Source organism: Chiloscyllium plagiosum, unplaced genomic scaffold, assembly GCF_037043375.1.
Source record: "Chiloscyllium plagiosum isolate Xiang-an unplaced genomic scaffold, Cpla_swu_hap1 HiC_scaffold_28, whole genome shotgun sequence".
In the NCBI taxonomy this organism is placed as follows: domain Eukaryota; kingdom Metazoa; phylum Chordata; class Chondrichthyes; order Orectolobiformes; family Hemiscylliidae; genus Chiloscyllium; species Chiloscyllium plagiosum.
Window position 1 is genome coordinate 50,967,157 of NW_028270166.1, and position 14,697 is coordinate 50,981,853.

The window sequence follows — 14,697 nt, forward strand, 5'->3', positions numbered from 1 at the left end:
CTTACCACCTTTCTTAAACAGTGGCACCATGTCAGCCAACCTCCACTTTTCTGGTACCTCACCTGTGACTATCGATGATACAAATATCTCTGCAAGGGGTCCAGCAATCACTTCCTTAGCTTTGCACAGATTTCTAGGGTACACCTGATCAGGTCCTGGGGATTTATCCATCTTTATGCTTTTCAAGACATTCAGCACTTCCTTCTCTGTAATATGGACATTTTCCAAGATGTTATAATCTATTTCCCCACATTCTATATCTTCCTTGTCCTCCTCCACAGCAAACACTGATGCAAAATACTCGTTTAGTATCTCCTCCATCTCCTGCGGCTTCACACAAAGGCTGCCTTGCTGATCTTTGAGGGGCCCAAATCGCTCCCTAGTTACCTTTTTGTACTTAATGTATTTGTAAAAGCCCTTTAGATTCTTCTTAACCCTATTTGCCAAAGCTATCTCATGTTCCCTTTTTGTCCTCCAGATTTCCCTCTTAAGTGTACTCCTACTGCCTTTGTACTGTTCTAAGGATTCACTCAATCTATCCTGTCTATACCTGACATATGCTTTCTTCTTTTTCTTAACCAAACCCTCAATTTCACTAGTCATCCAGCATTCCCTGCACCTACCCACCTTTCCTTTCACCCTGACAGGAATATACTGTCTCTGGACTCTCGTTATCTCATTTCTGAAGGCTTCCCATTTTCCAGCCATCCCTTTACCTATGAACATCTGCCCCCAATCAGCTTTTGTCATTTCTTGCCTAATATCCTCAAAATTGCCTTCTTCCAATTTAGAACTTCAACTGTTTGATCTGGTCTATCCTTTTCCATCACTATTTTAAAACTAACAGAATTATGGTCACTGTCCACAAAGTGCTCCCCCACTGACACCTCAGTCACCTGCCCTGCCTTACTTCCTAAGAGTAGGTCAAGTTTTGCACCTTCTCTAGTAGGTACGTCCACATACTGAATCAGAAAATTTTCTTGTACACACTGAACAAATTCCTTTTCAACTAAACCCTTAACACCAGTCCCAGTCTATATTTGGAAAGTTGACTCCTCTACCATTACCACCTTATTAATCTTATAAATAAATTAAATCTCCTTACAAATTTGTTACTCAATCTTCCACTGACTATTAGGGGGTCTATAATCCAATCCTAATTAGGTGATCATCCCTTTCTTATTTCTCAGTTCTACCCAAATAACTTGCCTGGATGTATTTCTGGTAAAATCCTCCCTAAGTACAGCTGTAATGCTATCCCTTATCAAAAGTGCCACTCCTCCTCCTGTTTTGCCTCTCTTTCCATCCTTCCAATAGCATTTGTACCCTGGAACATTCAGCTGCCAGTCCTGTCCATCCCTGAGCCATGTTTCTTTATTTATTTAGTTATATTAGATGTTTTATAAAAATGGTCACATAGCCAACAGATAAGTGTGATGTAAGTTCAGTAGCTGTCTGGAGAGAGCAACCGAAAGAAAGATCCTGGACTGTTGCACCTCATGTGGGTGTCAGGGAAATTTCAAAGCAATGAGCTTCTTAAGGGACAAATGCACTAAAAACCGAACTGTAATCTCCTGGGCATTACTTCAGACTGTGGACATGTTGGAAGAGAAACAACTCAGAGCAAGAGACATGCTCTGTGTCTCTCCCTTTAAGATATACAAGGGGTTAACAAGCCATACCAACTCTGGTCTGTGTGTGCTGGTTGGAAAGTAGTGTTGTAGTTAATGGAGGTGCTCATGTGCAGTCGACTGTGTTTGAATGCTAGTGCGCTGTAAAGGTCACAGTCAGAGAATCACCCACTATGTACCCCTGCATTGCAGGTTAAGGAGTCTCTCACCCCCAAGTGCTTGAAGCCAACTAGCCAATCAAAATGAAACAGGACAAATTAATTTCTATTTACCTGTCAGGTTAAAAATTCCAAAGTTGACTGTTTAACAATCAATGTTCCACAATCTTCTCCTCATAAATGATTCAGTGACTAAACCATATATATTTTTCTTTCGACTCATCTCTCACTTTAATCTGCTTGCATATGTTGCGTTATTTCCTTGTGCACTTACTAATGAATCAACTCATTCTTTTATTAACTCAAGAAAGCCTAGATAAATTAGGATTTTTAAATACAATTTCTTTGTCCTGGGAGAAAGATATCCACAATTTGGAAGCAGGAAGGGTATTCTTTGAGAATTAACCTTGTATGTCCTACTGACTGGTCATAAAGTATTTAGTGTGTGTATTTATCCCAGTGCAGCTGATGCAATGTTACTGCAAGCTGTAGGAGTCAGCTGGGCTTCAGTGGCAGCATTCTCATTCCTGAATCAGATGGCTACAGGTTCAGGATCAGATTCCACAAACATAAACAGGCCATTCTGTCCTATTCTATGTGCCACAGAGTCCATGTAAATACTTCACCTTCACCCAGCCAATATTTAACCCTTGATTTTCCAAAGCAACATATCACTAGATCATGAGACCCAAATAACATTCTGGGGATCCAAGTTTGGATCTTGGCATGGCAGATGGTGGAATTTGAATTCCAATAAAACAAATCTGAAATTAGGAGTCTAAAGATGACCATGAAATCATTGTCAATCGTCAGGAAAACTTACCTGGTTCACTAACGTTCTTCAAGGAACAAAATTGCTGTCTTTACAAAATGAAGGAGAGCAAGATAGTGGACAAAGACACATCCCCCCCTGTTTGGTTTGCGCAGAATGCCAGCAGCGTGATGTCACCTACCAAGACAGCCCCGGATACACCTGTTCCCTCAGTCACCGGTGCTGACATCAGATCTGCCCTCTTGGGAGTCAGCCCAAGGAAAACGACGGGCCCGGATGGTATCCCTGGCTGAGCACTGAGATCCTATATAGACCAACTGGCGGAGGTATTCACTGACAGCTCCAATCTCTCCCTCCTACAAGCCGAAGTCCCCACCTACTTCAAGAAGACCACCATCATCCCCGTACCAAAGAAAGCATATACAATGTGCCTTAATGACCACCTTAATGACCAGTGGCTCTGACCTCAATAATTATGAAGTGCTTTGACAGGCTGGTCATGGCCCACATCAACTCCAGTCTCCCAACCTGACTCAATCCCCGGCAATTTGCCTACTGATGTAACAGGTACACAGTGGATGCCATTTCCCTTGCCTCGCACTCATCCCTGGAACATCTGAACAACAAGATGTCAGATGTGCCATCTTTGTCAGACTCCTATTCATTGACAACAGGTCTGCATTCAACATCATTATCCCCTCCTAACTGATCCCAAAACTCAGACTTAGGTCTCGGTTCCACTCTCTGGAACTGGATCCTCAGCTTCCTGACCCACAGGCCACATTCAGTGAAGATAGACAACTACACCTCCTCCACGATAACTCTCAACACTAGAACTTCCCTAGAATGTGTCCTCAGCCCCCTGTACACTAACGACTGTGTAGCCAAATTCCAAATGAACGCCATCTATACGTTTGCTAATGACACCACTGTAGCTGGATGGATATCAAACAACGATGAGTCAGAATACAGAAAGGAGATAGAAAGCTTGGTGATGTGATGCAGTGAGAACAACCTCTCTCTCAATGCCAGAAAAACTAAAGAACTGATCATTGACTTCAAAAGCAAAGGAGAACACAGCCCCCATCTACATCAATGGAGCGGAGGTTGAGAGTTGACAGCGTCAAGTTCCTTGGAGTGATGATAACCGACAACCTGTCCTGGACCTCCCCCATGTAGATGCAATGGTCAAGAAGGCACAACCATGCCTCTTTGTCCTCAAGTGGCTCAGGAAATTTGGCATGTCCATAAGGACCCTCAGCAACTTCAACAGATGCACCACTGAAAGCAATATATCCAGGTTCAATGGCCTGGTACGGCAACTGCTCTGCCCAGGATCGCAAGAAACTACAGAAGGTTGTGTGCACAGCCCAGACCATCACAAAAGCCAACCTCCCATCCATGGACTCCATTTACACTTCTTGTTGCTGTGGAAAGGCTGCCAACATCATCAAAGAGCCTTCCCAACTCGGTAATGCTCTTCTACAGCTTCTTCCTGGCAGAAGATACAGAAGCTTGAACACATGCACTAACAGGTTCAGGAACAGCTTCCTCCCTGCCGTTATTAGATTTCTGAATGGATTGTTTAACTTCAAATAATGCTGGTCTTGTTAATGTTGATCTTGCTTTGCACACCTCCTGTGCAGTGTAACCGGTCTGCCTCACTCTGTCTAAGCACCTTATGATCTGTATGTTCTTGCTTACTATGATCTGCCTGGACTGCATGCACACAAAACCTTTCACTGTACTCAGGTAGATGTGACTCCAGTAAATCAAATCAAATCAAAGTCTGGCCTCCATGTGATTCCACACCCACAGTAATGTGATTAACTCCCTCTGGGCATTTCGGGATGGACAATAAATGCTGATCAGGCCAGCACTGTCTACATAGCTTGAATGAATAAAAGCAAACCAACAAATGCAGGTTAACCACTTGTATATGCCTGTCTTTTCTGTACACACATTAGTTGCTGCTTTTATTCCAATACAAGCCAAAGTTCAACTTGTTGTAGAGCCCTTTGGGATGATTGAAGGATGTGGATGGTGCCATAGAAATACAGATCTTTCTTTTAGAATGTAATGTAACAAAAGGGAAATATCCCAGTACATGTCCCCTGACCTTATTGGAGAAAGCCTAAGAGCAGGGGGAAGGGTTGGAGGATGGCAAGAATACCCAGAACTCATGGTCCACGCCACAATGTCCAGGCTCACAGAGTGGTGCTGAGCCCCCATGTGCCAAACAATGCAGCCACATCTGTTGATAACCTGGAACAGGAAACCTTGGATCCATCAGTGCTTCACTCTCTGACCCAACTTGCTCAGTGAGTGTGGTGTCAGACTGTGGTCTGTGCAGTCACCCTGTAATGCCTCCCTACTAAGGTACTGCCACACGATACACACTAGAGCAGAGGCAAGTCAGCTAGTGTCTTGTGGAGATATGTGGGTGGCCAAGGCATCAGTTTGAAATATTGTTCCCTCCTGTATTGCAGCTCATGATAAAGAGAATGTCTGCTTTCAGCCGCCTGTGTCATAATCAGCATGTCAGCCTAGATGCAGCACAGAGAATGGAAACAGTTAGGTTAAAAAGCAGTGGTACAGCAGTGAGTCACTGTGTGCTCCTGTCGATCAGTGAGTGTTGCTCACTGTTCTATGACAGGCACTTACTGGCAGGGAGTCATGCTGCAACACTGAGGCATTGCCACCCCCCAGGACCTACTTGCAGCCAGGGATCTCTGCTAGAGCTGAATATGCGGCCATGCACAGTGGTTCTGGGGAGGACCGCAGCACAACTCATGGCCTGACTTTGTCCAAGCAGAGGATGAACACTAGTCTACTCCAGCACTGGTACCAACCCTCAGGAATGTGCCAGTGATACTCTGCAAATTAAAGATTAATCTCACGGACATTCCGGTGAGATGAAAATCATTTTCTCACTCACTTCCAGCTGTCCAGAATTGTGACAAGCCATCGGGCAAACCTTTGCCCACTGTGACCCCATTTTTGAGGCTTGAATATTGTCACATTCACTTAGTGAGACCTGAGACAGCAGGAAGATGATTGGACAGCTTTGAATATCTGGATCAGAGCTCCATGGAGGTCATTTCTGCCCCAAAGATTGAGGACTTGGCATAGAGTAGGGGAAAAGGAAGCAATGATACCTCACTGTACATACTCCAACAAGTGTTCGGAGTTTGCACTCACGCCAATTGACATGCCCCATGCATTAGCTTTCACTTTCTGGAAAGTGGTGCCACATATGGACCTTGGAACACTCAGCATCAACCTCGGCATCAGTAACAGCAACAACACATTCTGAGCAGTCAATCCTGCAAAACCTTCCCAACCTCTCGGGAACAATGTCAAAAGCAATGGGACTTGACAACATTATGGCTGCAGTTCTTAAGGCTTGTGCCCCAGAACTAGCTATCTCCCTTCCTGTCCAACCAGTACACTTGACCCAGCAATGTGGACAATTGCCTGGGCACATCATGTACACAAAAAAAACCAGGATAAATCCATCACAGCCAAATACCGTCTCATCTGCCTATTCTTAAACATAAGCAAAGTGATGCAAGGTGTCGTCCAGCAGCACTTACTTGGTGGAATCATAACGAACATGAAATAAAACGGTGGCAGTCATTGGAGACACACCATGTCAGACCAAGGGCGTCGTTCCAGGAGTTCCTTGGGGTTCTGGAGTCACAGAGAGATTTACAGCACAGAAGAAAGGCCCTTCAGCCCATTGTGTTCATGCCAGTCAAAAACAACCAGCTCCTATTCTAATCCCAAAGTCCAGAACTTGACCCATGGCCTTATATTGCTTGGCATAAGAAATATACAGCTAAACATGTTCAAAGGAAATCTGCCTCCACCGCCCTTACAGGCAGCGAACTCCAGATTCCCACTACCCTCTGGGTGATAATGTTTTCCCTTATATCTCCTCTTCCTGTTCCTTACTTTAAATCTTTGCGCCCTAGTCATTGATCCATCAAGGAGAAAAGCTCCTTCCTGTCCATCTATATCTTTCTCAATCTCATCTGCACCAAGGAAAACAACCCCAATATGTCCAATCTCTCTTCATAATTGAAACTCTTCAGTGCCGGCAATATTTTTTAGATTATATTACATTACAGTGTGGTAACAGGCCCTTCGGCCTAACAAGTCCACACCGACCCGCCGAAGCGCAACCCACCCATACCCCTCCATTTACCCCTTACCTAACACTATGGGCAATTTAGCATGGCCAATTCACCTGACCTGCACATCTTTGGACTGCGGGAGGAAACCGGAGCACCCAGAGGAAACCCACGCAGACACGGGGAGAACGTGCAAACTCCACACAGTCAGTCGCCTGAGGCGGGAATTGAACCCAGGTCTCTGGCGCTGTGAGGCAGCAGTGCTAACCACTGTGCCACCGTGCCGCCCACAAATATGCTGGTAAATTTCCTCAGCGGCCTCTCCAGTGCAATCACACCCCTCCCACAATGTGGTTTCCAGCACTGCACACAATAGCTGTGGCCTAACCAGCATTTTATACAGTTCCAGCATAACCTCCCTGCTCTTAAATTCTATGCCTCAACTATTAAAGGTAAGCATCGCATACGTCTTCTTAATGTCCTAGTCCAAAGCATCTTTAGCTTATTCATCAAATAACCTTCTCCCCATCATAGAGACAGAAGTAGGGATACTTCCCAACTCCCCAGACATTGAAACAGACCGTGCCCATGTGCAGCAAAACCTCATGTTTGGGCTGACAATTGACAAATTATATTCATTCTACACATCTGGACAATGATCAACTCCAATAAGAGCATCTAACCATCTTCAATTGACATTCATCACCATCACTCTGAAGTATCACTGACTAGAAATCTAACCAAACCAGCCAAATAAATACTATGGTTACTAAAGCACGCCCAACACTGGGAATTCCGCGTGTGTAACTCACCTCCTAACACCCCCTCAGCTTTTCAACCATTTCCAAGGCACAAGCTAGGAGTGTGTTGGAATATTCCCATGAGATATCACCAACATCTGAAGACTCCCTTGCAAATCACTTACCATTCTGATTTGGAATGATATCATGGTTGTTTTACTGATGTTTGGTCAAAGTCCAAGAACTGCCTTTCTGACAGTATTGTGGATATATCTACACCACATGGACTGCAGTAGCTCAAGGAGGCTGCTCACTGCCACCTTGTCAAGAGTAAAACAAAAAAGACATGGTTTCAAAGGTTATGGAGTAGGCAGAAAAATGGGGCTGAGAAACATATCAGCCATGATTGAATGGTGGAGCTGACCTGATGGACTTAATAGATTAATTCTTACAGCTTATACTACTGATGGATTCAAATTCTGGTGTTACCAGCCTAGTTCACATTCCAAGAATGAACAAAAAAAACACACCCCATGATACTTGAAGCACCAGCAATGTATGTTTAATGCTTGCAGCATAAGTTTTTTAGATTAGATTACATTACAGTGTGGAAACAGGCCCTTCAGCCCAACAAGTCCACACCGACCCGCCGAAGCACAACCCACCCATACCCCTACATTTACCCCTTACCTAACACTACGGGCAATTTAGCATGGCCAATTCATCTTTGGATTGTGGGAGGAAACCGGAGCACCCGGAGGAAACCCACGCAGACACTGGGAGAACGTGCAAACTCCACACAGTCAGTCGCCTGAGGCGGGAATTGAACCCGGGTCTCCGGCGCTGTGAGGCAGCAGTGCTAACCACTGTGCTACCGTGCCGCCCATGGTGTTTTGTCACATCTTCATTCTGTTTCTAACTATGAGTCAATCTTTCATCTCCCAAGAGCTTTCCTCCCTTTAAAAGTGCGAATGATGATTGCTTTAAAACAGGGACAGTGGTTCCCTGTGGAACAATCACTGTCCTGCATCAATACAGGCTGGTGGTAGTATATCACAGTGATTATCAGAGACCTACTTGCTTCATAAAGGATACTGTATTACAGGGGTCCAAAAGGAGACAAGGTGAGGCACAATACCTATCAGATTCTTATTGACAGGCCATGAAAGGGTCAAAACTGTTAGAATCATAGATTCCCCATATTGCGGAAGCAGGCCATTCAGCCCAGCGAGTCCACACTGACCTTCTGAAGAGCATCCACCCAGACCAAACAACCCTGCATTCTCCTTGGTTAAACCATCTAGCCTGCACACCACAGAGCAATTTAGCATGGCCAGTCCACTAACTGGCATATCTTTGGACTGTGGGAAGAAACATGAACACCCAGAGGAAACCCACACAGACACAGAGAGAATGTGCAAACTCCACACAGTCGCCCGAAGGTGGGATCCAACCCGGGTCCCTGGAGCTGTGAGGTAGCAGTGCTAACCACTGAGCCACCATGCCACTATAGTCTCAGCCTTCTAATGCATGCGGAGCAGGAGTCAAATATATCCCACTCTGCTCTGAGGCCTTGAGTTTCTCTTGAAGGCTACTTTCTCAATTCAGGGACCACCTTTTGGTTTTGCTGGGGTTTCTTTCTCATTCTTACTAACTTCTTCATTAGGTGCCACAGTTTTGTATTGACAATAACTTCTGTACTGGTTTTGACAGGTGTAGGGGTTTAGGACTCACACTGTGGCAGAATTAGAAGAATTAATCAAGATCCTCAATAATCAATAAATGTCCGATAAACTTAAAACTACAACACATAAGGGAAGCATTCATTTCCCAGATGTCACAGTATTGAAACCGGCACAAGACATCAGGCATAAGTTATCAACAATGTTTTTAAAGAACTAATACACTTCTATACCATGATCCTAACCAAACAGAGTGTTAAGGTCACAACTAAACTGTTGCATTCTTATCTCTAATACAGTCACTGACCCTCAAATAATTCACATTATGTGAGATGTTTTGAGATAACACATTAATTCAAATCTTTAAAAAATAAAACTTCAACATTACATTATTTCAGTGAGGCCGAATTCATTACAATAACATCCATAGCATTCCCACCTTAGAGTAGTTCCTGAACTCCTGCAGCCTTAAGCTGGAGCCTCCACATTCACTTTAAAGCAGTTCAGCACCTTAGTTCTCTTGGTTTTGCACTTAGCTAAAAATTCCTTTGTTGAATGATTTAAAAGTGCTCTCCGTTGTGCAGTCTCCTCGCTGCAGGCCCTCTCTCTATTGGTAAAGTCTTTTACCTTTTTCTGAAGCCCCTCTCACCACTTATAGCCTCCATTCATGGGCAATTAGGGATGGACAATAAATGTTACCATTGTCCCATTAAAGAAAAAAATAGTAGTATCTCTTACTTGTATAAATGCAAGCTTCTCCCTCTTCTGTGAAAGGTCAGTGAGATTAACCAGGCACATCTCAAAGAATTTAATTTCCTTTTCCAGCTTTCGGATGTGGCTGTCGATAGCAGCTGTCACACGGCTCTGCTCCTTATCCAGACAGTGGAAAACATCCCGCTCTTCATTTTCAATGTGTTTCCTCAATGCATCATACTTCTCCTTCACTTCTCTCTTTGTTTCTGTTATCAGACTCTAAAGAGACAGATTAGAAATAGGGCTACACCACCAGTGCTTCATTCAGAAGCTCATTGATGATCTCATCTAGTATGGTGATGAAACGACTGAAAATGAATCTTCCAGCTCAGTGGGCAAACCTACATCTAGAACTTCAACCTGAGCTACAAGTCCTCTCAAAACTCGCTAACAGATTATATATTTCATTATTTAATGGCCAGTATATGTCAATAATAAACCACTTAGCTCTACTGCAAGTACCAGACCTTTTAATGAAAGGGGCATATCTGATGGTTCTCATCTGAAAGTTTAATCTTTCCTTTTCCAACTTGCTGGCTTATTCCAATTACCAAGCACAAACAGCCATCCTTCACGTGTAAACCTTGGCACAGCTAGGAGGCTATTTGACTTGAACAAGCATCACAACCAACCCCAGCTGAAAATAATTTGAGCTAATGGACCTGTACTCAGGATGAATCATCAGATAGAATTTGCGAGACTATGACAAATCAGAAATTTAACCTTGGTAGCCATGACAACAGACTTTCTAAGGTTCCGAGCTCACTTCTTAAAGACAAAAGGGAAAATAAATACAGAGCCCAAGTGGGAGAGTTAAGAAAGGGGAATCAAAGAACCAAAGAACTCAATGGGGAGCATCAGGTACAATTCCAGCCTCGGGTGATTGTTTGTGTGAAGCTTGCACATTCTCCATGTATCTGCGTGGGCTTCCTCCCACAGTCCAAAGATGTGCAGATTAGGGTGGATTGGCCATGCTAAACTGCAAATCATGTTCAGGAATGTGCAGGTGTAATGGGAATCAGATAGAGGGCTGGGGCTGGGGCTGGAGGGCATGCTCTTCAGAGGGTCAGTGCCAACCTGATGGGCCAAATGTCCTCCTTCTGCACTGTAGGGATTCTATGAAAGGTGCTTCAGGGGGGACTTTCGCTAAGTGTGACCCTGGTGTGTGAATACAGTTGTAAGAAAGACCAAGAAGAGGGGCTGGAGCTTTATGAGGTTTTAAACAAACAGGTGAATATTTCAAACATTTGGAGTCTTTTGGAGGAGCATAATCAGATGAGTGGAAATTGAAGGAGGGAGAAACAGAGGACAGCACTAGAGTTATCAACAGTGGAAATGAAAAAGTCCGAGATTGCAGATAGACTGAGGTCAGTGAGGAACCTTCTAAAAGATACGGAGTAGAAAGTTCACATGTCGAACTGGAGACCACTTCCAGGAATGGTCTGGATTAAAGCTTAACACAATTGGAGCTCATCTCAAAGATTTTACATTTTTTAATGTTGCCTTTCAGCATCCCTAGGGAGTCAGAGCTTCCAAAGAGGGCAAGGGGCTCAAGGGACAGAAACAGCTGGAAGAGAAAAACATTGAGCTTCTCACATTTTGTTTTTTTTTTGGGGGGGGGTGGGAGCAGGGATGGACAGGTTTTGGAAATGGCAGAAGCTGGTGGGGGAACTGAAACTGTGCAGAGATTTAGATTACTTACAGTGTGGAAACATGCCCTTCGGCCCAACAAGTCCACATTGACCGTCCGAAGAGCAACCCGCCCATACCCTTACATTTACCCCTTCACCTAACACTACGGGCAATTTAGTATGGCCAATTCACCTGACCTGCACATCTTTGGACTGTGGGAAGAAACCGGAGCACCCGGAGGAAACCTGCACAGACACAGAGAGAATGTGCAAACTCCACACAGACAGTTACCCGAGGCGGGAATTGAACCTGGGTCTCTGGCGCTGTGAGGCAGCAGTGCTAACCACTGTGCCACCGTGCCACCCCGTCCTGGTGGGAAAGGGGGATGAGGACAACAGGTTAAAATTCAGAATCCGAACCCACCTGAGTGGTCAGCTTCTGTGTGTGAAGGTCCTGGAGGGAAGACTGGATGGAAGCGACATTTCTCCGGATGCTCGTCAGATGATGCTCTAAGTTATCCTAACAATAGCAACAGACAGATAACCAAGTCAGCCTGCTGGCCTGCCCAGCAATGAAAGGGGTCAGAGGCGAGCAATTGTCAGCCACTTACCCTGAGCTCCTGCTCGCCCTCGCTGATGCTGCCAAAGTTGTGGCCCTTGTGTTTGCCGATCAGGGTACAGAGGGTGCACACACACACCTTGTCCTCCTTACAGTAAATATCCAGGAGCTTCTCGTGTTCAGCGCATCTCCAGACGGACAGATCAGCCGCTGTATCCACGAGGGGGTGGGTTTGGAAGACCCCGTTGGCAGTGTGCAGTTTTAGGTGAATGGGGCACATGGAGGCTTCACACTTCAGGCAGGTTTTCACAGCCTGACGCCGGCTGCGGCTGCAGTAGCTGCACAGGACGCTGTTCGGAGCCGCCGCTGCTGAAGCTGCTGCTGCGGCCGGGGCCACGGCCAGGTAATCCCCAGCTCCCTTGGCCAAGCGGAGCCTCCTAAAGCCGGGCACCTCGGCCCGGCACTCGGGGCAGCTCTGGGGAGAGCACTCCTCAATGCAGGCTCGGCAGTAACTGTGCTGGCACGCCAGGGTCACTGGGTCGGTGTAGACCTGCAGACAAATGGAGCAGGTCAACTCCTCGTCTAACCATGACTGGGATGAGGCTGTTGCCATGGTGGAGCCCCGAACACAACAGAAAGCAGAGGAAAAGTCTCTCTCTCTCTCATACACACCTCATCCAGACTGAGGCATCTCAGATCTCCTGCTGCAAAGCAGCCGATTATAAATTGTAAACATCAGCCATCGGCATCTCAGACTTCCACAGGCACCAAACTTGCACGTTTCCCTGTCTCCAAACCGCACCTCACTGCGCCAGCATCTCCTTCCCAGGAGCTCATGGGTGGGGTATTTGCTCCCCCTGGGTATACACAGCCCACCCCACAGGCCAGTAACTCACATGGAGGTTCCAGTCAGTTCTACGACTCCAAAGACCAGGGGAAGGGTACTCAGCACTGAGATGAAAAGATCATTCTTCTGAGGGAGGGTCACTCCAGCTCAAACGTTAACCCTGTCTTCTCTCCACAGAGGTTGCCAGACCTGCTGAGCTTTTCCAGCAAATGTTGTTCCTGTTTCTGAATTACAACATCTGCAGTTCTTTGCATTTTTAGGTAATTGTTCGCTCAGTCACAGAATCATACAGAAGAGGTCTTTTGTCCCATCAAGTCTATACTGCTCAAAATACACCACTAGGCCCACGTTCCAGCTCCAGCCTTGAGTGTTGTGACTCCTTCGCATGCTGATCCAAATACGACTCTCTACAATCCTCCCAGGCAGTGCATGCCAGATTGTCACCACCCTCTGGGTGAAAAATGCTTTCTTCAGTTCAGAAGAAGGATCACTGGGCCTGAAATGGGGCAGCACGGTGGCTCAGTGGTTAGCACTGCTGCTTCATAATGCCACCTAAGTGGAGTTTGCACATTCTCCTGATGTCTGCGTGGATTTCCTCCCACATTCCAAAGATGTGCAGATTATGTGGATTGGCTGTGCCAAATTTCCCATAGTGTCCAGGAATTATCCATTGTAAAAGTGGGGTTACGGCGATGGATTGGATGGGATACGCTTTGGAGGGTTGGTGTAGACCTAAAGGGTTGAATGGCCTACTTCCACAGTAGACATTCTGTGACTTTACATTAACTCTGCTTTCTCTCCACAGATGCCACCAGACCTGCTGAGTTTCTCCAGCAATTTTGGATTTTGCTAACATTTTCCTCAAAAATTGTGGATTCAAATTCCATGGCAAAGACTTGTACACGAGATAACAGGCTAACTGCTGCAACCAATTCCACTTTCAGAAGAAATGTTATTCCGTAGTTCCCGCGTTCATTTTCCACAATCAACATCAATTATTGCATGGCACCACATCAAGATCTCCCCCCCCACCCCTGTGTCCAGCCAACACCTCTCCCTCAATCAACACAATAACAGATATTATCCAATCATTACCGTATAAGAACTAGGAATATCTGCCCTTGAGCCTGCTCCACCATTCAATAAGATCATGGCTGATCTTTTCATGGACTCAGCTCCATGTAACTGCCTGGTCACTTTAATTCCTTTATTATCTATCTTTGTCTTAAAAACATTCAACACGGTAGCCTCAACCACATCATTGGGTAGGGAATGCCACAGATTCACTGTTCAAACAAGTTTCTCCTCAACTCAGTCCTAAATCTGCTCCCTCTTATTTTCAGGCTATGCCCCCTAGTTCTCGTTTCACCTGCCAGTGCAAACAACCTCCATGCTTCTATCTTATCTATTACCTTCATAATTTTATATGTTTCTATAAGATAACCCCTCATTCTTTTAAATTCCAATCAGCATAGTCCCAGTCTACTCAATCTCTCCTCATAAATCAATCCTCTCAACTCCAGAATCAATCGTGTGAATCTCCTCCACACCCATCCAGCACCAGTACATTCTCTGTCAAGTAAGGAGGCAAAAACTGTACGCAGTACTCCAGGTGTATTCTCACCAGCACCTTGTACAGCTGCAGTGTCACCTCCCTATTTTTAAACTTCATCCCTCTAGCAATGAAGGACAATATTCCATTTTCTTTCTTAATACTGCATCTGCAGACCAACCTTCTGTGATTCATGCACAATGACACCCAGGTCCCTCTGCACAGCAGCAAGCTGC

At 45.4% G+C, this 14,697-nt stretch overlaps 1 protein-coding gene across 1 annotated transcript in view; it reads right to left on the reverse strand.

The window, feature by feature from the left end:
• LOC122565127 (E3 ubiquitin/ISG15 ligase TRIM25-like) overlaps positions 1 to 13,346 on the reverse strand; it is a 40,217-nt gene extending 26,871 nt beyond the window's left edge. The window contains exons 1-3 of the mRNA XM_043720764.2: positions 12,115 to 13,346; positions 11,928 to 12,023; positions 9,858 to 10,091 (exon numbers count right to left, since the gene is read on the reverse strand). Coding sequence (XP_043576699.1) covers positions 9,858 to 10,091; positions 11,928 to 12,023; positions 12,115 to 12,675 — 891 coding nt within the window. The 5' untranslated portion in view covers positions 12,676 to 13,346. The remainder of the gene's footprint in view (positions 1 to 9,857; positions 10,092 to 11,927; positions 12,024 to 12,114) is intronic.
• Positions 13,347 to 14,697: the final 1,351 nt, after the last annotated feature.